The following is a 22,838-nucleotide window of genomic DNA, read 5'->3' as shown; positions in this document are numbered from 1 at the left end:
GTAATATATTAGGATATATAAACGTTCTTCTATTCTAAGTTTAAGTATTATCTGTGTTTGACTAAGATATATTGGGCTTAATGAAGCAGTAACCAAAGTAGCAAATGAATGGCAGCTTCATCAATTCAGTTGCTTCCATATGTTCTTGCTGGTTACAGAGAATAATTTCAATCACATTGCTGAGCATACAGAATATAATTAGGAATTGATTTGAAGTGTGTTATACACTGTTTCTTATACTGTAATACATTGTCCTTTCAATCTCCTCAAATGTCTTCAGCGATTAATGTAATTTAAAACTACATTTGACAAAATCAAAATGTGCATTAAAATCTGCATCTATATATATTTTTACTGAGCCACAAAACCAATTTACTACGTAACTAAGAGCGCAATCCTTTTGAGACGGCCGTAAGCCTCTGAACGTGGAGACCTATAGCCATCCAAGGCAGAGCAGGAGGACCAGCAGAGGAGATCTTCTTTCATCCCGCTCTGTATTTTGGCTAGATGGGCTTTTTGGCCCATCTAGCTGGGGTGTGTCAGAGCAGGAGGGGAAGGAGGTTGGGGAGGCCCGAGAATACATTGTAAGTTGGCCTCCCCAGTCTCTTCCCATCTCTGCCCACCAGTACACCCCCTTTCCCTCCTCTCTAAGGCAGCCAGTGCAGTTCTGGCTGGGAGGTGGAGGGGGAAGGAAGAGAAGCTTGGATTCCTGGGTCCGAGGTGGAAGTGCTGTCTCCAACCTCAGATCCAACAATCTGAAATATCCTGTGCTGCCCCCAGATTCTATCTAGGAGGCATAGGATTGCTCTCTAAAGGAGTTTTTAATTAAAAGGTTCTTTGGTCAGGTACGTTCTTTTAGTTAATGAAAGCAGAATGCATGCTTTTAGGAGATGGTTGTTTTGTTGTTATACTACATTAGTATTGTGTAGCTTCATATTTTTTCTATCATTGTATTCAGCCCAAATGAAGCTGTGGGCAAAGTTTTAGTTAAGGTGACTTTTATCCCCAAACCAAATCCCTGCTGTACAAGAACATCAGTGCTTATGGTTGGGTCAAATCAGCAAAAGTACCATGAAATGTGATACAGTGTCAGCAGTGCAGATAAATCAAGCTATAGTCACTGCTAAATATAATGGCATATACATGCAATAAACATGTTACCTCTTTTGTTACTCTTGCTTCCATGCTTTACAAGGGACCTGCAGGAACCTTTTAATATTTCCAGCATAGAACAGTTTACCCATAGTCTGCTATATAGAAAGAATTAACCTCCTATTTCGGTTATCCTATTGGTCCAAAGAACCTCTTGGCCAGTGAGATTTGTAACTTTGATGTTAAAAAAGGACAAAATAAACTTCTCACGCCATACTCAGTCTGGTTTTCAAATGGATGGTGACATGAGGGAGTGTTATAGACCTTGGAGGGTGGTACTGTTTTTTTAATCCATTGAAATTGTGATATATATACACTGAAACAAGCCATTTTCCAAAGAGGCAATTCTGAATAATATTCTTGCATCTTTCACAGCCAGGAATAATGTTTTCAAGACTGTGTAATGACCCACAGGTTACTAGTTTTTAATAATTGTATTTTCCCCCAAATTTTATGTTATTTTATTTTTGTTTTTCAGGGGAGTCGGTTGTATCTTTGTAGAAATGATTCAAGGCGTTGCTGCTTTTCCTGGAATGAAAGACATTCAAGATCAACTTGAAAGAATATTTCTGGTAGGTTCAGAAATTACCTTTGATTGCTGTGTGTGTGCACAAAAACAACATCAAGGCACAAACAAAATAAAACAGCCTTAATATATTCATAGCAGGGAAAAATGTTTTTTAGTTGTAGGCGAATGTGTCTGGGCTCGGTGGATTTCAAGCAGGGCCTAAATGAATGGAACATACAGGGAGGAACATGTAGAAAAATCTAGTCCTTAAGGCACCCATGTCCCAAGCCATTTAGTGCTTTAACGATTAACTCCAGCATTTTGAATTGTGTTTGGAAACAGAGCCAGTAGAATGTGTTACATTGCAGATAATTAGGGCACAAATGACTGTAATAAAGCCCTGTTCCATTAGGTAAAGTCTTAACTGGTATATCAGCCAAAACTGGAAAAAGGCAGTCTTCACCACTGATAAACCTGCACATCCAACAGGACTGCTGTGTCAAGGAGTGCTTCCAATCTACAGACTTGATCATTTAGCGACCTTATCCAAGACTGGCTGCATCCCTGACCCCAAATCTATGGTTTGCCCACCATCAGTTCTCATCTTTTTTCTAAATTAAGTTTTGTCTTAACTATGTCCATTCATACAATCAAACAGACAAAACATTGTGTTCCCCTTTCTCATGTTAAAGTGGGCTGGGTGGGTATAAGTTGCTGAAAAGCAGAAAACAGTGGGCCTTCTTTTTAGAGAGTTGATCCATAGGTGGAGAGACTGTATTTTGGCTGGGTTTTGGTGCAGCATTTGTTATTTTAAGGGTGCTTCTGAGCTTAGATTTGCGCATCCAACATCTGTAAGCCATAAGTGGACATGTACTGTATACCATGCAATCTACTAATGCCAGTAGACCAGAGCATTAGCAGATTGCATGGTATAAATCAGCCTTCTCTCAGTCTGGTGCCCTCCCATCAGCCCCTATCAACATTGCCAATAGTCAGGGATGATGGAAGTTGTAGTCCAAAACATCTGGAGGGCACCAGGTTGTGGAAGGTGGGTATAAACTATGGATTGTCTCAGTGTTATTGACAAATTGCACACAAAAATGTAGCTGTTTCCGTTACTGCTTCCTGCACTTCCAGCAGCCAGCTGGAATCATGCAACCAGCTGTTCAAGAACTTGTCCTGTAGATTCAGCCCAAAACACATGTAGACCATCTGGTAATGTTCAGGAGTCATTCATATGCATCCTGCTGTGATTGCCAATTACACCTTAAGCAAAATATGGTCCTTCTAAATTGCTTCTGTCTTAATAAAATGTTGTTATGGAAGGTCCACCATAGTAGAAATGTGAGCATAACATAATTATATAAATTAGAAGGGCTAGACATGAGGATACTAGTTGGAAGGAAATAAGGGATAGGATTACAATGTCATAATTTCTGTACGCTACATGGTAATATGGTAACTGTTTAAAAACATAATAGACTATTAAATAAAGGCTCAGAGTAAATATACTTGATTTTTTAACAATAGCAGGACATCTCAAGGAATGCCAGCATGACAGTAGCAATATAACAAAAGCTATTGAAGACAAAATGGTTACCATTTTAAAATGTGAAAACATTAAAACTAGAGAGAATTGTAGGCAATGGCAAGCTTACTGTTAGCATAGGACTAATCATAATATGGTTATATCTTTGCCTTTGGTTTTAATCTACAAAAGGGGCTTTATCTTAGCAGTTATTACAATTCCAGTGCTTCTTAAAATGTAAATATGTATCAAGCTCAAAACAAGATGCAGAGAAATATCTTGTGCTTTCACAGAGATTACTATATACATCTAAGAAAGCTAATGTACAAATGTTCTTCAAAAATATGTAATTCCAGCAAGGTTAATGAATTCAATGATATTGTACATAGGTTTTCTCATAGTCAAATAGGAAAAATGTCTTGATTGAAGCAGCAGTCAGGCATCCCTAGTAAAGTATGTCAGTTACCTAGAAAGCACAAGTTGCCTCTGCAAACCCTCCTAATGTGCATAATGCTTGAGAGGATGGAGAATATTGGTCAACTTCTATCCATTCCCAATCTGTTTCTCTTGGATCCCTTCCACAAGCAGTTTAAAATATATTATGAACCCACATGATTTTGCTCTCCCCTTTTTGTTGGATCTTGTCTTTGGACAAGATGAAAATAGTTGTGCCAGGTGAATTTTTCAGTTCCCTTTCTCTTTACTTTCAAAATTAGATGTATTTTTAAGAACTCTCTTCGAAAGGATATGTGAAATGTTTGAAATGGTAATTATAAACTGGACAGTAACTACAGTTAATTTTCAAAAGAACAAGGAAAAACGGGGGTGAATAAAAGCGTAGAATGGTTTCAGCACTGCTGAGAAAGATCTAGGAACTTTTAATAACATCTGAATATGAATTGAACTTTTGGTGCTGTCACTCAGGATAATGTCATTCATTTTAAGTTGCATCAAGACAAGCATTATAGCCAGCCAGGATAGCTAACGTCTGTTTTCAACAATTCTAGCACTTCAGGCTGAGACACTGAGTTCTTCTGAGTGGATTAGCTTGGCTCCTGGGAAATAAGAGTTAATTAAAAGTTCCTAAGCATGTTTGAATGCCTCTTTTTGTGAAGGGATTGTATGTGAAACATCATGGAAGCTGATAATTCGGTTTCCTTAGAGTGGCAGTGACCTTGGCTGAGGTCTCCTGGAAAAAGATAACAGGGGACACTCAACAAGACTGAGGGAGCTTGGGCGCTCACTGGCTGCCTTGATTGTACAACGGCAACTGGAAGAGTAACGCACTCATGGAGCACTACCAAATACACCATAAAAAGTTGTATCAGTCACTGTCATTGACTTGTTGGAGTTTTAAATATCCCTTAAATAGAAGCAAACAATTTCCTTTTGACGATGTTTAAATAGTGATTATGTAGACAACTGGAGATAAATAAATTTGAGATGCCTGTCTCTACAGTGTTCCTCAAAAAGTGCAAGATTAAAAACTTGATTTCGACTCTTCCCCCTGTTAACTTAAAGCAGGCTTGTGTTCCTAGTATGGTCAGATCCAGCAAAGTACTCCTAGTTAATATTTAACTATATCCTGCCATATGTCCTTGTTGCTCTGTGTCGTCATTCACATGCACAGATAAACGTGTATATATACACATATAACAGATAATATGGATTAAGGGGGCCTTTACCCCAGAGGAATGGTGTGCACACAACAGATTTATATACTATACTCTTAACAAAATGTGGCATAGCTCCTTCTAACTGGGAAAATTAGCTCAAGCACTCAGTAAAATCCCAAAGCATAGACTTTATTTTTACAGATTTTGTTTTAAACATATACATACACATACGTTACAAACAAGAAAATGGCTTGGTTAGTCTTAATAATTTTGACACAGAGAAAGATGAAGATAGGGGGAATTAACATTTGTCAAATAGGGAGTAGAAGGTGATGCCATAAGGGATTGGGAGGCTTTGCTACCAGGATTATTTGGGTTGAGCAAGGGAAAACCCAAAAGACTTCATTTTCTGGACTCAAAAGACTTCATAAATATTTGGAAAATGCTGTAGGTAGAAACTATCCTCTGCTTTCGCAGCTTTAATTTTAAATTAAAAATGGTGAACATCATGCAGGCCTTCCAGCCCTAGTCCATCATCTAATGTTTACATCACAGTGGATTAATGAAGGAGCCTCATGTATGCACATCAGGACATTGCACCCCTGGGATTCAGTTGCTATAGCACATGTATTGAACATGATTAGTTTATTTGATCATATGTCACGATATTGTTTTTTAAATTAAATATTTATTTTATGTAGCTCACATGGATTTCATAAGATCATAAGATGAGGCATACTTTACCAGACGAAGTGTCCATCTAGTCCAGCATTCTGTTCACCCAGTGGCCAACCAGCTTCCTACAGGAAACCCACAAGCACAGCATGAGTGCAACAGCACCCTCCCACCCTTGTTCCCCAGCAACTAGTACACATAGGCATACTGCTTCTGATATTGGAGGGTGCATATGGCCATCAAGACTAGTAGCCATTGACAGCCTTCTCCTCCATGAATTTGTCCAATTCGTTTTTAAAGCCATCAAAATTGGTGGCCATCACTACATCTTCTAGAAGTGAATTCTATAGTATAGTGATTAAAGTGTTAACAGTGACCACCTTTTCCACTATTTTGTGAGGATCACTTTGGGAATCAATGGGGCTTACTTTTGAGTAGGCATGTATAGAATTGCGCTTTTAGTGTATTTTCCAGATAGTTGCACCACTTCTCTGTTGTTTGTGAGGCTGTTTCATTTACTATTAAATGTATGCTTTTATATGTTTTATAACATTAGGGTACGATGTTCCAGAATTATCAGTCTTCAATACATGGAGTTACTTGTTCTGTGGTTCACCTCTTTATTAATAATTAGCAACTGGGACATATAAAAATGCACATTTTAGAGTGCAGCGCTTCATGGAACTGGGAATGGAGTCAATTGGATTTTCTGTACCCTTGTTACCTTATATTAGTCATGTGAATGTTTAATAATTATACAAACAAAATTGCATATTGATAGAAATCTGAAATAAAAAGTAGCCAACCACCAAGCCTAACTATAGGCAAGTATTATCAAGGTTTTCAAAAAAGTTTCTTATTGTTTATTTATTTATTAATTAATTAATTACATTTCTATATCACCCAATAGCAGGAGCTGTCTGGGCGGTTCACAAAAATTGCAACCTGTTCTTACTGCAGATTTTCCACATTAGAAAATAAGGAGCAATTTCAGTGGTGACTGAACTTTTAAAAAGGAAGGGTACCCTGTAATCATATTTACAGTATTACATCCATTGAAGTAATACCTGTCTAAGACAAGGTGTAGAGGTGGACATTGTGCTATTCTTCTAATTATTCAGATGGACAGGTGAAACTAGTATTGATTTTTGAAGGGGCTGTAATGTGATATGCTTTCTTCACTAGTTGTACATTTGTATAAATATAAAAGTATAAATTGAGATTAGTCATCATGGATCCTATTTACAATTAATGCCTTTGTGGTGTGTCAAATGTGTGGCTTGTTTGTTTTGTTAGTATATATGTGGTGGCAGATACTCAAAATACTAAAAAGCTTAGTAGATTAGTGTATGTTCCTTTTAGAATGCTATGCTGTAATTGTCTAGTCTGTCTGTCTGAGAATCTCAGCATTCTAGAGTATCTTTCTTGGCATAAAAAAATCCTCTCTCATGAATGTAAAGAGTGTAATGGAGCCTGATTTATTATCTCTTGCGGAAGCTAATGATTATAGTTAGAGTAATGAAAGAAATGTTCACACCTTCTCTCTCTTTCTCTCTTGGCTATTAAGCTTGACAGTAAATTGTCATATATCATGTCCGACTAAGAGGGATGACGAAGTGTAGATGCAAGTGTCACTCAAGGGACAGTAGTCAATATGCATAATATATACTGCTAGTAATTGCATCTGTTTATTTACTTATGGCATTTGTATGCTGCCCCAAAACATACAACCTGTTGGGTGTTTTATTGTGGTTTTAATTTTTGTGTACCGCCCAGAGAGCTTCGGCTATTGGGCGGTATAAAAATCTAATAAATAAATAAAATAAATAAATAAATAAGCATAAAGTTATCTGGGCACCTTACAATAAGTAAACATAAAAACAATTTTAAATATGAAACCATAAAATCAAAAGCATATAAAATACAACAAGAAACAAAAGTCACTATAACCCCAAAATTAAGAAGTGATTTTTAAACTAAGAGGCCTGGACTATAAGATTTATTTAAAAGGCCTGGGTGAACAGAAAGGTTTTCACCTGGTGCTGAAAAGACCACAGGGATGGCCCCAAGTGAACCTTTCTGCTAAGGGTTGTTCCAAAATTGGGGTGTCGCTACCTAAAAGGCCCTTTCCCTGGTAGTCACTCAGCACACTTCATTTGGGAGGGTATTTATTTATTTATTATTTATTTATTTATTACATTTTTATACCGCCCAATAGCCGAAGCTCTCTGGGCGGTTCACAAAAATTAAAACCACAATAAAACACTCTGGGTACTCAGAGTATTGTTGTGTTTCTCAGAAAACTCTTGCTTTTGATGGGAGGCAAATGATGAGGCTTGCTAAGTAATCCACAAAGCTTTTATTAAGCAACAAACGTCTCTTCTACCTGAAGAGAGTCTAATCTCTTGGAAAAGTCCCCCTAAGCAAAACTATGCAAACTAAGCAAGACAATTGTCTGCTCAAGAAGAATAGGAAGGCTCTTCCCAAAACCCTGTAACTTCAGAGAGCCTGGTGTGGAGGCAGGTTCTGGCGTAATCTTAGTCAAACCGACTTTCTCATGCCTTCCTTCCGCCCCATGCGTTTGAGCTTCCAGCAGACCCTAGCATCAGCTATCTTGTCGGGACGCTCACCTCCGGAAGAAAGCTCACTTCATACTGAGTGTGTAGGATTTGGCCTTGAGGAGATAAGCTCTGAAGAGGGCTGACTCCCAGCTGGGGAATTGCCAGAGAGAGCTTCCTCCCCCACTAGTACAGGCTGGCTGGTGTCTGGCGCTGCGTCTTAGAATCATAGAATAGCAGAGTTGGAAGGGGCCTACAAGGCCATCGAGTCCAACCCCCTGCTCAATGCAGGAATCCACCCTAAAGCATCCCTGACAGATGGTTGTCCAGCTGCCTCTTGAATGCCTCTAGTTCTGAATCTGATTCTAATTGTTTACCTGAATCCTTTTCTCCCAAAACAGGGGCAGTAATGTTAGACATGGCAAATAGTACCTCTGAAGCAAATCTTAAGGTTCTCCCACACTAAAGGCCTTCAAGAGGCAGCTGGACAAGCATCTGTCGGGGATGCTTTAGGGTGGATTCCTGCATTGAGCAGGGGGTTGGACTCGATGGCCTTGTAGGCCCCTTCCAACTGTGCTATTCTATGATTCTATGATTCTATGAAAGAAGACGGTCTTTCAGGTAACCTGATCCCCAATCATTTAGTACTTTAAAAGTCAAAAGTTTGAGTTGGTCCCAGAAACAGACTAGGAAACAAAGCAGGTGAGAAAACAGATTTATATGGTCAAATTCACCATTCCTAGTTAATAATCTGACAGTTCTATTTTGGACCAGCTGCAGTTTCTGAACCTTTTGTAAAAGCAGCCCCATGTAAAAGCATTGCAATAGTTGAAATGGGAGGTTACCCAGAGGATGAGTGGTTGTGGCCAAGCTAACCTCATCCAGGTAAAAAAGCAGTTAACATATCAGCCAAAGCTGCAACTTGTTCCAAAATTGGGGTGTGACTGTCCTTCTCATTGGGTTTGTACCAGCAAGAAATCTTGAAGAAATTGGGGAATAGTGGTTCCCAAATAGACTGTTGTGTACATGTAGAAGTACTATGAGGTAAATGATGAAACCTAAAGAAATTGCCATAGGAATAATAATAATAATAATAATAATAATAATAATAATAATAATAATAATTTGTTACCCACCTTTCCTTCTGGATCGAGGCAGGATACAACACAAATGCAAACACCATAAAATAATATGACTAATTAAAACATTTAAAACTAATACATTATTAAAAGGAGCACATTATTAAAAAGGCATCTTAAAATTCAACTGGGTAGGCCTACCAGAAGAGATCAGTCTTTATGGCTTTCTTAAATTCTGGAAGACTGTTAAGTTGACGAATCTCTCCCAGCAAGCCATTCCACAAACTGGGAGCGGCAGAAGAAAAGGTCCTCTGGGTAATGGTTGTCAGCCTTGTTTTTGTGGGCTGGAGTAAATTCTTCCCAGAGGACCTGAGTGTGCGGGGCGGATTGTAGGGAGAAAACGATCCCGCAGGCCTACCCAGTTGAATTTTAAGATGCCTTTTTAATAATGTGCTCCTTTTAATAATGTATTAGTTTTAAATGTTTTAATTAGTTATATGTATTTTATGGTGTTTGCATTTGTGTTGTACCCAGCCTTGATCCAGAGAGAGAGGTGAGTAACAAATAATAATAATAATAATAATAATAATAATAATAAGAAGAAGAAGAAGAAGAAGAAGAAGAAGAAGAAGTCATCTGGACCCAAACCATGTAGGGCTTTAAAGGTGATAACCAACACTTTATACTTCACCCGGAAACTAATTGGCAGCCAGTGAAGAGATTTTAAAACTAGTGTAATGTGGGCACCCCTAGGTGTACCGGTGACCAGCCTGGCTGCCATATTTTGAACTAGTTGAAGTTTCCGGACTAGGCACAAAGGTAGCCCTATGTAGAGCGCATTGCAGAAGTCGAGCCTCAAAGTTACCAGCGTGTGCACTACCATCTTTAGGTCTTCCAACTCTCGGAAAGGGAGCAGCTGGCGTATCAACAGAAGCTGATAGTAGGCACTCCTGGCTGTCGCATCTATCTGGGCTGTCATTTGGAGCGACGGATCCAGAAGCACCCCCAAGCGGCGAACACAGTCTTTCAGGGGGAGTGTAGCCCCATCCAGAACTGGTTGACACACCTCGAAACCCAGGTTATGGCCTTTGACAGCAAGCACCTCCATCTTGTCTGGATTCAGCTTCAGTTTGTTTTTCCTCATCCAGCCTATTACCGCCTCTAAGCATTCATTCAGAAGAGACACATTATCCTTAGCTGATGCTGTTGTCAGGCATAGGGAAATATATATGGGTATCAGCATACTGATAGCAACCCGCCCCATGCCTCCGGATGATCTCTCCCAGCTTCCCAGTTTCATGTAAATATTAAATAGCATTAGGGAAAGGATGGCACCTTGTGGTACACCACACAGCAGCTCCTTCTTTGAGGAGCAGCTATCCCCAAGCATCACCATCTGGAACCTGCCCGAGAGGTAGTACCGGAACCACTGAAGCACATTAAACTGAATGTACTGGGCATGGTACATTGTATTGTCAATCCATAATGATAATCTATATTTAGCTTAGTTCTTGGAGTTTGCAGCTGCATGCCTATTTACATAAATAATCCAAATTTCTATGCCCACTCTAATTCATCTTGCCTTGTTTCATTTTCTTAATTGTAAATTATTTTTCACAGAAATGTGTTGCAAGATTACAAAACAAAATCAGAGTCACTCTCACAGAGAGAGGCTTTCATTCTGCAGTTATTGCAACAAATAGAATAGGCTGTTGTGTATGAAAGTTCAGGTTATGATTATTTCTTTTATTCTTTATACTGACACAAGACTTTGTTTTTCACCAGGATTTGTAGGGGTTCTAACCTATTATTTAGCCTGATACATTATCTGATGTTGTTCTGCTATAAAATAAGAGAGCCTCTCTAACTTAAATCCTCTGCCTCCCTCTCCTGGCTGCAGTAAAATATTGCATGACAGTTATAACGAAGGCAAGAAAGCAGCATATTCAGAATTAGTATTTATCTTCACAATAATTGTGAAGATAAATACTAAGATGGAACAACCTGACCAAGGTGACATCATAAGGTTAATTACTGAGCAAAGATTTGAAACTCACATATTTAAACACAGAAACTTTCCCCACTCACCACTAATTGTAATTTGCACAAATAATATTTCAGTAATTAGAGTCTTCAGGCAGCTTGCTATTACTACATGTAGTCTGCATTTAATGTAAAAGGATGATGATTATGGAATGAAAGTAATGGTGTTAAGTATCTTTTAAATACAAGCATTACTTGGGCCTCGTTTTGTAAATAAAATGCTGGGAAATACCCATCATAACTAAGAAATCAGAGTTGCGATAGCTATAGCTCAACACCTGTTGTTTCCCATCGTTATTGATGCTAATTTTGTTTGCTTTAGTATACTGGTATTTGCGTTTTGATTAATAATAGTAAATGTTTTTATTACGTAAATACAGGAAGAATGGCTTTCTATTATGGTGATAAATCGTCTGATGATCATGGTTGCGCCTATAGTTTAAATTATTAGTTCTTAATCTTGTACAGTGAATCCTGTGAAACCTTAAGAAAATTGTTACATTTTCCAGTTACCCTCTTTCCTTAAATCAAGCTTAAAATACTTTCTGTTAAATGGTCATCTACATTCTAAAATGAATATATTCCTCTCTCTTTTATCATATAGGTACTAGGAACACCAAATGAAGATTCATGGCCTGGAGTTCATTCTCTACCCCATTTCAAGCTAGGTAGGTTCAAAGATGTATTAGAGTTAATATTAAAATATCATTAAATGTCATTTTGAAAAGATTCCGTAATTATGAGCAAAGTCGCTGTTTCAGATGTTAGTATGAGAGCAAGAAAAGGTCATGACAAGGTACAGAGACCAATCTCTGATATAGTCAAGATTAAATTGTAAAAAATCTTTGCATTTTAAGATAATTTTTGGTGGTTATTTTCTTTTTCTTCATTCTCTATAAATAAAGCAGTATTGTTGACACTGAAAGCATCATTTTTATTGTAAAGGATTTCTGCCTTTGGCAAGCATATATCGAGTAGATAAGACCCAGTGACCAGCTTCAGACAAGACACCACAGCTTGTCACCTTTGCATAACAACCCAGCAAGAATGTGTTATGCAAGGATTAAAGAACTATTGCATAACCTAAAATAGACCATAGTTGTTTAATCCTCTCAAAACCCATTCTTGCTGGGTTCACATGTTATAACAACTCCAGGCAGGGATTGCATTTTCAAAATGGTGGCCACATGCACTCCAGATGCACCACAGCCTGAGCTGTCATGTCATGCAATCAGCCCTATTTAGTTAAAAAGTATTGAGGATATGCTGCCACCTACTCCTGTGGACACAGTTGTTGTGCTGGCTCCTGCCATTCTGTTTGTGAACTTCAGCCAGGGAACAGAGGGGATTATACCACCTGCTTCCTTTCTCCCAGGGTTCTTCTGAAGTTTGTGGTGCTGCCTGTAGGGCCTCTGGGGAGTTGTTCTCAGCCAAAGCCTGCTGGTTTATAAATGCCTACTGGCAGGTTTCAAAATTCTCACATCCTCCTATGAGATATATCTAACTCCTGCTGGGCTGGAAGACTCCCCTGCACTGCCTTTCTCAGTTACTCTTGGGGCCAATTGGCATCTCTGTTGCCAGAGCAACATGAATTCAGTCTTACCATAACTGGCTTTGTTGGGAGCTGTAGTGAAAACTGCAGTGGCCCAAGTCAGCAGTTCTGGTACTGTAGGTCACTGTGGACAATAAAAATAGTCATACTGTTTAGAACCAGTAAATCGGTAAAATGTCCAGTCATATATTTTGTGAAATACTGGACTGGCTGGGCGGGGAGGGGGTGAGTGTCTTCCCTAAATGACACCCTGATTATTGATTTTTAAAAATCAAGTTTTTCATATGGCATGTTGCTTTTCTGGATCTTCTGTACTGGCCATCAGTGGTATGCCAGTGTAATTAATGGGTACATAATTATTGTACAAAGTCAGGATGTAATATAAGAAGCATCCACTTGAATCTAATAAATCTGAGAGAAGGATTTCTATTGTGTTTTTCAAATACTGATGCACTGATTTTGCTGGCATGTCATCCAGACACTTCTGTTCCTCTTCTGCAGAGGAGTGCATTGAACTAAAATCTTGATCATTAAAGCAATATAAGTTGCACAACCTACATAGTGAAATCCATTCTAGACTAAATCTAACTTGCAACATGGCCTGTAAACTTTATGTTATAACTATTGCTCTGTATAGATAAACATCATTTTCTGTGTATGAAATATATCCTGTTTTATGCTATCTCTCCACCTCCCTCATCAAATTTCACTGGGTTTAATTTAATGTTTCTTCCCTTTCCTCCTTTGTAATTTTTTTTCTTTGAATGTTGATGATTCCTATTTCCTGGAGGTCCTTAATGACCAGGCTTGTCTCTGTGGCAACGATATTATTATTATTATTATTATTATTATTATTATTATTATTTTATTTATTTATTATTATTACACCATCAATGCACATGGTGCTGTGCATAGTAGAACAATAAAACAGCAACTCCCTGCCACATATGCTTACATTCTGATAAAATCACAATAAAACAACAACAAAAAAGGAAAGGAAATGCGCCAAACAGGCACAAAGGACAATCAAATTAACAACATTATAAAACAGTAATATCAAACTAAGGTTCTAAAAGCTTTGGAAAAAATAAACCTTTTCAGCTGAGCTTTTAAGACTGTAATTGAACTTGTGGTCCGCAAATGCTCTTGAAGAGAATTCCAGGCATGGGGGCAGTGAGAGAAAATGGACGAAGCTGAGCAAGGGAAGTAGAAAGCCTTGAGTAGATAAAAAACATAACATTCGATGAGTGTGAACGGGGCATTAATGTGGAATGAGAGAAGAAAGATAGAAAGCAGCTAGGAATTTTCATGTCAGAAAACCCACAAAATGTGGTACTGAGCATGGAATCCGCTTCCTGAGATTCAGAGCTTAAAAAGAAAAAAAAGAACAACCTCAAGTGAACTGTGTCGGATGCTGTTACCTGCATTCTTTTGCCCTTGAAGAACATTTTCAAAACTCCTCTTCCTCATTGTAGGTCATAACATAATTTCATTTTTTCCTGCTTTTAAACCTCCTCCTAAAATTTACCATATTTGGTATCTTGCTTCCAGAAATATAAAATTGTTGAACGTTGAAGAAAATTTTCTTTAAAAATAAATAAAATTATAAAGGAAAGACTACCAACTTCCTTTGGAAAGAAACTCATTTTAGTACATTTCCAAAACTACTGTTTAATTGTGTGAGAAGTGTGGTGGTATTTTTTAAAGTGAAGATGTGCTTTGAGTTTTGGCACAGTTCACTTTATGAGGAAAAAAAATACAAAATTTGTTTTGACAGTAGGTGGCAGTCAAGAAACCTTTCTGATATGGTTAATCTCAGTTCAGTCCCACATTAATACATATGTATGTGTGTATAAATTTTAGGTTTTTTTTCATAACAGAGATTCAAGGAATTAAACTGATAGGGAAACATTATATAGGTTATATTTAAAATGTTTTATTGTTTTAGATTTATATTTTGCTGGGTAAAAGGCCATATGGTTTTCCTGTTTAAAATTATGTAGTTGGAAAGTTAGAGATAAATGCCTTGCAGAAAATGAATAGTGAATGTTAAAAATAATTTTGGTACATAATTCTTTACATATCTTTATTCTTTCAGCTCTTAGCCACTTCCATACAAAGTTGTAATCTAAAATAGTATTCTGGTTAACAACTATTCTTAGATATATGCTGCATGTCTTCCCAAAATTGCCAAGTATCCTGAATTCCTCTTGACTGGACCAAACTAGATCCAATGGCGAATTTAAACATAGACCTGTCCCAATTACATATAGCAAGGGTAGGGGGAGTCTGATTTTAACAGGAAAGGGAGTATGTAGGTGAGAAGTGCAGGACTCTCCCCTTTGCCTACAGTTTAGCTCTCTGCAGTCCCATCTCTCCCGTTCTCTGGTGATTTCCTCTACTGCTGGGCTCCAATATCAGAAGTGACCTCAGTTTCAGCTCTCTGCAGTCCCATTTCCCCCGTTCTCCAGTGATTTCCTCTACTGCTGGGCTCCAATATCAGAAGTGACCTCAGCTGAGAGCAAAGTGCTTGGGAAGCACTTAGTTCAATCGCAGCTTTTAAAGCTCAACTAAAAACTTTTCTTTTTCCTAAAGCTTTTAAAACTTGATGTTGTGCAGACTTTATACTGTTAGTTTTACCCTACCCTCTGCCTGCGTACCCTACCCTGTGCCTGTTTGCATTCTCTTCCCCTCCTTATTGTTTTACTATGATTTTATTAGATTGTAAGCCTATGCGGCAGAGTCTTGCTATTTACTGTTTTACTCTGTACAGCACCATGTACATTGATGGTGCTATATAAATAAATAAATAAATAAATAAATAAATAATAATAATAATAGTTTCGGGGAAATAGGCTATGCGGAGGAGGAATGGTTTTCTGTCCTCACCCATGCTTTCCCATTCTTGTTCAAATCAGATTATCCTACACCTGCTTCCCAATGATTGTGTAATACCTGGGTTGGATCCAGATTTACGTGCATATAATTTAGCAGGCGGAAGCAGTTTCCCTCCTCCCATCCTCCCTCCAGCAGACCTCCCCATCCCCCAGAAGGCAGTGCATGAGATTTTGGGGGGGGGTTGCAGGGAGGAAAAGGGAGATTCCCCAAAATTGGGCAGCGGTAGCTTCCATGAACAGAGCCCTTCTGTCAACAGAAGGAAGATCCAGGATCCAATCCCATGAATCTGCTGGCATTTTGTGATAATCTTCATAAGATTGGAGTCCTCAGCATCTTTAAGCCTAAGAACTTTGCTGAACGACTTAGGTATTAATGTGGGAAGGAAGTTGTATGATTTTTTTCTGTAAGACAATAAAAATGTAACTATTTGTTTTATAACTGAGTCAAAGGGCATGTCTACATTTTAATGTTGTTGTAAAGGAAGCACGCCCCAGCAAAGCTGGCTTTCCCACTGGATTTTGCACAGATCCAAAGAACACACGCACACGGCTCCAATACTGGAGGGTTAGGCCCAAATTTATTGAGGAGAAGGGTAGGAATTACAAGATTAGCATTCAATAGATAAAACATGTAGATACAGAGTAGGCACCCAGACCAAGCAAACTAAAAATAACTAAGTTGCAAACTATACTTCACCCAGCCATGTGGTCATCCAGCTCAGAACAAAAGCCCCTTGCAAAACGTACTCTTTATAGATAGTTTCCCCTGCTCCTTCCCCCCCTCCCTTGCGGAGATCGTTCACACCTTCCCTGAGATGTTAATTTTCGCTCAAGGCCGATCGGCCTTGCCCCAAGCGGTTCCAGGATGTGCCAGAACGCCCCCATGCAGCTGGCGCTTATCTGTTCTGCTCCTAAAATCATAACAATAAAAATACATTTTAACATTCTAAAAGCCAGTCTTTGTATGAATTAACCCCATCCTTACAGTTGTAAACCGCCCAGAGAGCTTCGGCTGTGGGGCGGTATATAAATGTAATAAAATAAATAAATAAATAAATAAATAAATACACCAGGGGAGGGGGAGGATTTCACGATATGCTAATCACGCAATGTCCTGGGCATTGTGCCCATTTCTGCGGCCATTTTTTTTTTAATTTTACAAACAAGAAGAGCTGGAGCACACTTGCGCTCCAGCAAAAATTAAAAGGTTAAAAAAAACCTGATCCCGCTCCCCTCGCTACCCCCGATGGGCACAGAGTGCCTGAAGAGCTCCGTGCCTGGTTCCCGGCTCCTCGCGATTACTTGCGATGAGCTGGAATGAAACTGGGACTGCCGCCCACAACTCCTGCGGTCTCAGGGTGATCCCAAGACCACGGGAAAAATTGGGCTAAAAGCCATCCTGGTTATCCTGGGGAAATGGAGAGATCTTCCTCCCTGCCCTGGGCGATCCCCGGGATAAGGCATGGTGTAGACATGCCCAAAGAGACTTAAGATTGATCTAAACTGCATGGCTGCCAAAAAGACCTTCCCCAAGCAGTGCTCCTTGTGCTTAGTGTGACATATACTAACTTGATAGTGTTAGGTTAACTTGATAATTCTGCATATACTTTATGGCAGCAGTGCTGGCATACTTATTTATTTATATGTTACATTTATATTCTGTTTTTCTCCAAGTAGCCAAGGGTGGCATACACAATCCTACTCTGCTTCATTTTATCCTCACAACAACCCTGGGAGATAGACTGAGAGTTAGTGATTGTCCAAAGTCACCTAATGAGCTTCATGACTGAATGGGGGCTGGAACCTTGGTCTCTTAAATCCCAGTCCACCACTATACCACTCTGGTTCTTATATATGCTACACGTGATTGGGAAGGTGCATAACATAAGGAGATGCTAAATTGTTTGCCCACTGCATTATAAATGTTTATTTTTGCTTGGTATCTTTCTCAGTGCAGAAGATTTGACTGATTTTCCTTTCCAACCCTAATTGGAATAGGAAAAAAGTATGCAAAAAGCACTGATTAAAAGAAAGTTAGCATCTGCTCAAAAAAAGGCTTTGATGCCTAAGCCTAGTTACTTTTATAGCAGAAAACAATGAATTTTGGACAGAAGGTAAAAATAATAAATAGCTACTGTGCTAAAATTACTGGCAACTTAATTAAATATCTGCAGCGTTTTAGATTACTAAGTAGGATTTAAAATTCATTTCATCTTAATCACTTATTAGCATCCTAATTTAAGAAACTCCCCCCTTACCCGGCATGTGATTCAGTATAACGTAATGCTGGGGCCATGTTCCCTCCTGGGGCGATTGCATAATAAATCTGCTCTGTGCAGAAGCTTGTGGCAAGACTGGTCCAAGGTCTAGATTGGACTAGTATCAAAGAAATTCTTCTACACTCAGTGCAACACTGCTGTGTCATATCTTAACACTCTCCAATAGTGCTAATAAAAAATATATTATTTTTGAAAATATTTTTTCGCGATACTTATTCATGTTTAAGTTCTTTGGGAGAGAGAGAGAGAAATGCACACCAGAAGCTCCCATTATGTTCAGCTTGTTCTTGCAATCTCCAAGGCAAGCTAATTAGCACTTGCTCATTACTGCAGAACGCACTATGCTTCTTTTTAGGACAAAAACATGAACATTATGGCTCAGACATTTTCCTCTTCACACCCCCAGGTGCATTGTCTTGGGAGCCAACCAACCAAAGCCAAGTGGATTAAAGGAACACTTCTAGTTCCTTTTCTGTGATATATGAGGACCGGTAGAGGGATGCTAGCATCCAGGTTCACACAGCAGTTACTGGAATTAATTAGCAACTTCATTAATGAGCTGCTCTGAACTGTCAAGTATCCCTATGAGTTTATGTTCAGTGCTTTGGCAGTCGATTTGATATTCAAGGTAAAATGTGAACTCAGACTCAAAAAATGTCAGCATCAGATTGCTATTAGCATCTCTAGTATTAGAAATGCCAGAAAATTCTAATTGAAACTAGAGAAAGGGCTCAAATCAATGAGAAGGAAGGGAAAGGAAGGAGGTAGGTGAATAAAGAAGAAACAGGTTGTCTTCAGGGTCAAGGGAAAAGGGAGAGATGGAAAAGTTAAAAGGATGAAAGAGCAGCTGAGCTCCTGCAGTTTTCCATATCCACTCCCCTATCTTCTCCCCTCCCTGGGCCCCTGTCTCCTGGTTGTCAGAAATTGGAGCAGATAATCTATTTTCCTGTTGCTGGCCTCAGTTTGGGATGCTTCTTAGAGGCGGTACTGGGGAGGGGGGGCGGAATTGGGAAGGGAGACTGCAATAAAGTGTCACAGTCCCATGGTCAAAGCATGAAGCATAAAGTTTAGAAGATAGATTAATTAAATTAAGAACCTGGGCAAGTTTAGTAATACAATGATGAGGCCAGAATAGTAAATCCATTTTCTTTTCTTTTTTTGCTCCCACAAAAAAACTGGAGTGGTTGCAAAAAGCACCAGCTAAGCTTCTGCTAGTTTCAATGAGAGAGAGAGAAGTAAAGGAATCCTGCTCTTCTTTCTTTCTCTTGGGTTTTCAGAGGAAGTAGGCATTGCTCGAGGTGGTGCTTTTGGAAGAAGAGAAAACTTTCCCTTCTCTCCTTGGAGGCAGTTTGCCACAAACAGGGCTTTTGAGCTGAAACTGAGCAGGCTATCCATCTGTTGTAAGTACACAGGAATGAAGCTAGTATGTGAGAGATTAAATTCCCCACCCACCCTCCTTCTCATTGAACAGGGGAACGGGAATAGCCTAGTGTGGCAGCACGTGCATCAAGCTCAAACAAAGCAGGGGATGGAGGGTTCGAAGTGCTTCATTGTTTTTTCCTTCTCTGGGTATGTAAGAGGTTGCAGATATTACTATGTGTATGAATTTGTGAGAAAGAGCACCCATGCACAGCTAAAGGCAAGGAATTGCTGATACGTAGATGATGATGATGATGATGATGATGATGATGATGATGATGATGATTTTGTCTTCTCTGGATTGGCACTGCAAAAAAGAGGTGTGAGCACCTGAGTCTATTCCTTCGAGCTAAGCTGCTAAAATCTTGATGTCTCTCTGAGGAGGGCAGTGGTGCATAACTTGAATATAAGAGGATGCCTTAGCCTGAGGCCTTCTTCCATTGGCCCATCTAGCCCAGCAATTAATCTGGTACCTAGTGTAAACAAAGCAGGTCCTCTCTTCCCCATTTTATGAAAAGGTAAGTGCTGGCTGCCCCTAAGCCTGCCTAGGATCCACCCCTGGGAACTGCCATGGAAGGCCTTTCTTTAGTGATCCAGTGGTGAGGAAAAGGTGCATCACAGAACCCAGGGGTATGTCTAGACCATCCCTCATCCCGGGGATCGTCCCGGGTTCATCCCTGTGCGTCCACATGACACACAGGTGATCCTGGGGGCAGGGAGGGAAGATCGTCCCGAGACCATGGGAGGTGTGGGCGGCCGTCCCGCTCCTTGTGAGTAGACGCGAGGAGCCAGGAACCAGGCATGGGGCACAGACCTCTTCCGGCGCTTTGTGCCCATTGGGGTGGGGGAGAGCGGGAATGGGCTGCTGTTTTTACAGACCTTTTGTTGGAGTGCACGTGCGCCGCATGTGGACAAAGGGGAGGAACTTGTGATCAGCATATCATGAGACCCTCCCCTCCCCTGGTGTAGACATGCCCCAGGTCTCCAGTCTAGTATTAAAGGTCTAGTACTGAAGGTTACTTGGAGTAGCTTGGTTTGAATGTGCCCTTATTTTGTGAACCGCCCAGAGAGGTTCGGCTATTGGGTGGTATAAAAATGTAATAAATAAATAAACCTTTTATTCCTTCTTTCTGCAAAGGGGCGGGGGGGTGGCTTAGAAAACATAGTTGTGTACAGCAAAGGCTGTGCAATCCTCTGCGTAATTATACACTTTGTGGGCCATGTTGCCACCCAAAGAAGTGGGAAGGAGAGGCATAAGACCATTAAGTCCACTGTCTAAAATTGTCTAACTGTGCTCTGGACTTATCAGAGAAAGGCAATAGTGCTGCTCTTGTTGCAAAACTGTCCTCCTGTATCCATTATTTGATGAGGTATGGACTATTTGACATGGCAAATGCCATAAATTTGTCTTCTATTGTTGTTATTTTTATGTAGGTTAGCATTTATTATTTGCCTAGAGATTTAATTTATAGGCATTTTGGGAAGAGAGAGGAGGGAGGAGTCAATAAACTGATCTACCCAGGATAATTGGGGCAATAATTAGGCAACTAGAGACCATAACTGTGCTGCAAGTGATGCAGTTTGAAATTCAGAACTAATAAAATCCACTTTTTCCTCAAAAAGAATTATTTTTCACCTCTGAGATTTGTAAATGTGGTGCTTACAGAATTGCTTTGAGAGATTTAGAGTAAAGCTTTTGAGAATTTTGAAGAGAAAATATGTAAATCAGAGGTATGTTGCTCTCACTGTTGCCAACTCATTTGTTTCAGAATTAGTTTAAAATAACATCTGGACAGTCAAGCAGTTTGGTATCAGAGGACAGCAGAGAAATTGCCCCATTTCCCCAATGTCCTTAAATGCTACGCGCCATACCATCTGAATAATGACTGCCTTGGCCTATTATATGCTGTAACGGTGACACAATTTATATGCTGTAAAGGTTATTAAAGGGGCACAGGACTACCCCTTTAGTTAAGGTGAGCTTCATAAATAAATAAATAAATAAATAAACTGCTTATACAAATGACACCTGTTGAGCTTGGCATCCATGAACTACCTGATGAGATCTACAGTTGTGCAAAATATCTAACTGATCTGATAAAAAGTGCCACACAAGTACACCAAGTTAAAAGTGCTAAACATTTCGAAAAATCAGGAAATTCAATATTTTTTAATTTATTTTTAAATTGCCAATTTAAGACCAGAGTTATGGCTCAAACTCCATCCACAAAGCCAGGTAATTGGAACCTAATGCTCTTGCCTAAACTGACATGCCCAATGAAGGTCACGTCTTTAGTCAACAAAGATGACCCATGCTGTCCTGCTCCTATATTGCCTTATGAAGCATCTAGCTTCACTGTTTAACTCATCCAGCTACTGAGTTTGTAACTCAGTAACAAACTGGCATGGCTCAGCTCACATGAATTGAGTTGAGCAATACAGTAAGGCTCAGGTGTTTCATGAGGCAATACAGGATCAGGACAATGTGGGGCAACTTTGCTGCCCCCAAGTACTCCATCCTCCCCATTTGGATTTAGGCCTGAAAGACTAAGGAAAAGTGTGGGTGTTTGGAAGGAAAGTTGTAAACAAGCACAATTTGTGACATTGCACAATATCATCACTGATCATAGAATATGTCAGCTAAGGCATTAGCCTTAGCTTTCAGTTTCCTGGCTTTGCAGTGCTTGAGCAACATAAAAGAGCCTTAGCTCTGGTCTTAAACCAGCAGGCTTTTCAATCATTGAATAAAATTGTGTTGTGGCATTTTTAGGGTTCTTTCTTATGCCCTTTCCTGGTTGCTTCACAACCAGTTTTCCTGTTAAATAAAGCCCCAAACAACTCATATATAAAGCCCCAAACTACTTAGTAGCAGGTTACCTGAAAGATCTCGTTTCCTTATATAAACCCATTAGACCACTATGATCTTTGGGGGACGACTTGTTTGTGCCACATCCTGCATAGTCTCATCTGGCAGCAACACACCAAGAGGCCTTCTCTGTGGTGTCACCCATGCTATGGAATTCTCCCACCTCTGCTATAGGTCAAGCTCTGACAATCATGTGCTTTTGATGATGGTTAAAAATGTATTTGTTCACCCTGCTTCAATATTGTTGTGCTCTTATAATGATGTATTGTTTTATAGCTTATTGTAAACTGTTTTGAGATTTTTTCGGAATGGGAAGTAGTATATAATATTTCCAAATAAAAAAAATAACATTAGTTGTGGGTGCTGAAGGTTACTTTTTTTGGCGGGGGGGCATCCATTAGAATCTGACCATATCCTTAATAACCCCACAACTACCTAGCATTGCCCACTAATAGGTATCTGAAGAAGGTGCAAAATAAAAGGGAACGTTACAGAGTTCCAGCTAGCAAGTTGGAAAGGGCAAGGAGGCATGATATGACCATAATTTAAGAACCTTCCCAAATATATTTGATACTGTATTTTTGAGAGTAAAATCTAATTTTAGACATTTTGCTTCTTCGCCAGATGTGTGCTCACTGGCACTTGAAGAAGTTAATACAGTACAAC

The 22,838-nt window shown here is 39.4% G+C and overlaps 1 protein-coding gene across 3 annotated transcripts in view; it reads left to right on the top strand.

Annotated features, from left to right (window-relative positions):
- CDK14 (cyclin dependent kinase 14) overlaps positions 1 to 22,838 on the top strand; it is a 273,801-nt gene that overhangs the window by 168,611 nt on the left and 82,352 nt on the right. For all 3 annotated transcript variants that reach the window (XM_063127120.1, XM_063127135.1, XM_063127127.1), the window contains 2 exons: positions 1,631 to 1,724; positions 11,764 to 11,827. In XM_063127120.1, the coding sequence (XP_062983190.1) occupies positions 1,631 to 1,724; positions 11,764 to 11,827 (158 nt within the window). The remainder of the gene's footprint in view (positions 1 to 1,630; positions 1,725 to 11,763; positions 11,828 to 22,838) is intronic.

This window comes from Elgaria multicarinata, chromosome 1, assembly GCF_023053635.1.
Source record: "Elgaria multicarinata webbii isolate HBS135686 ecotype San Diego chromosome 1, rElgMul1.1.pri, whole genome shotgun sequence".
Lineage (NCBI taxonomy): Eukaryota > Metazoa > Chordata > Lepidosauria > Squamata > Anguidae > Elgaria > Elgaria multicarinata.
This window is presented reverse-complemented; position numbering and strand designations above follow the sequence as displayed.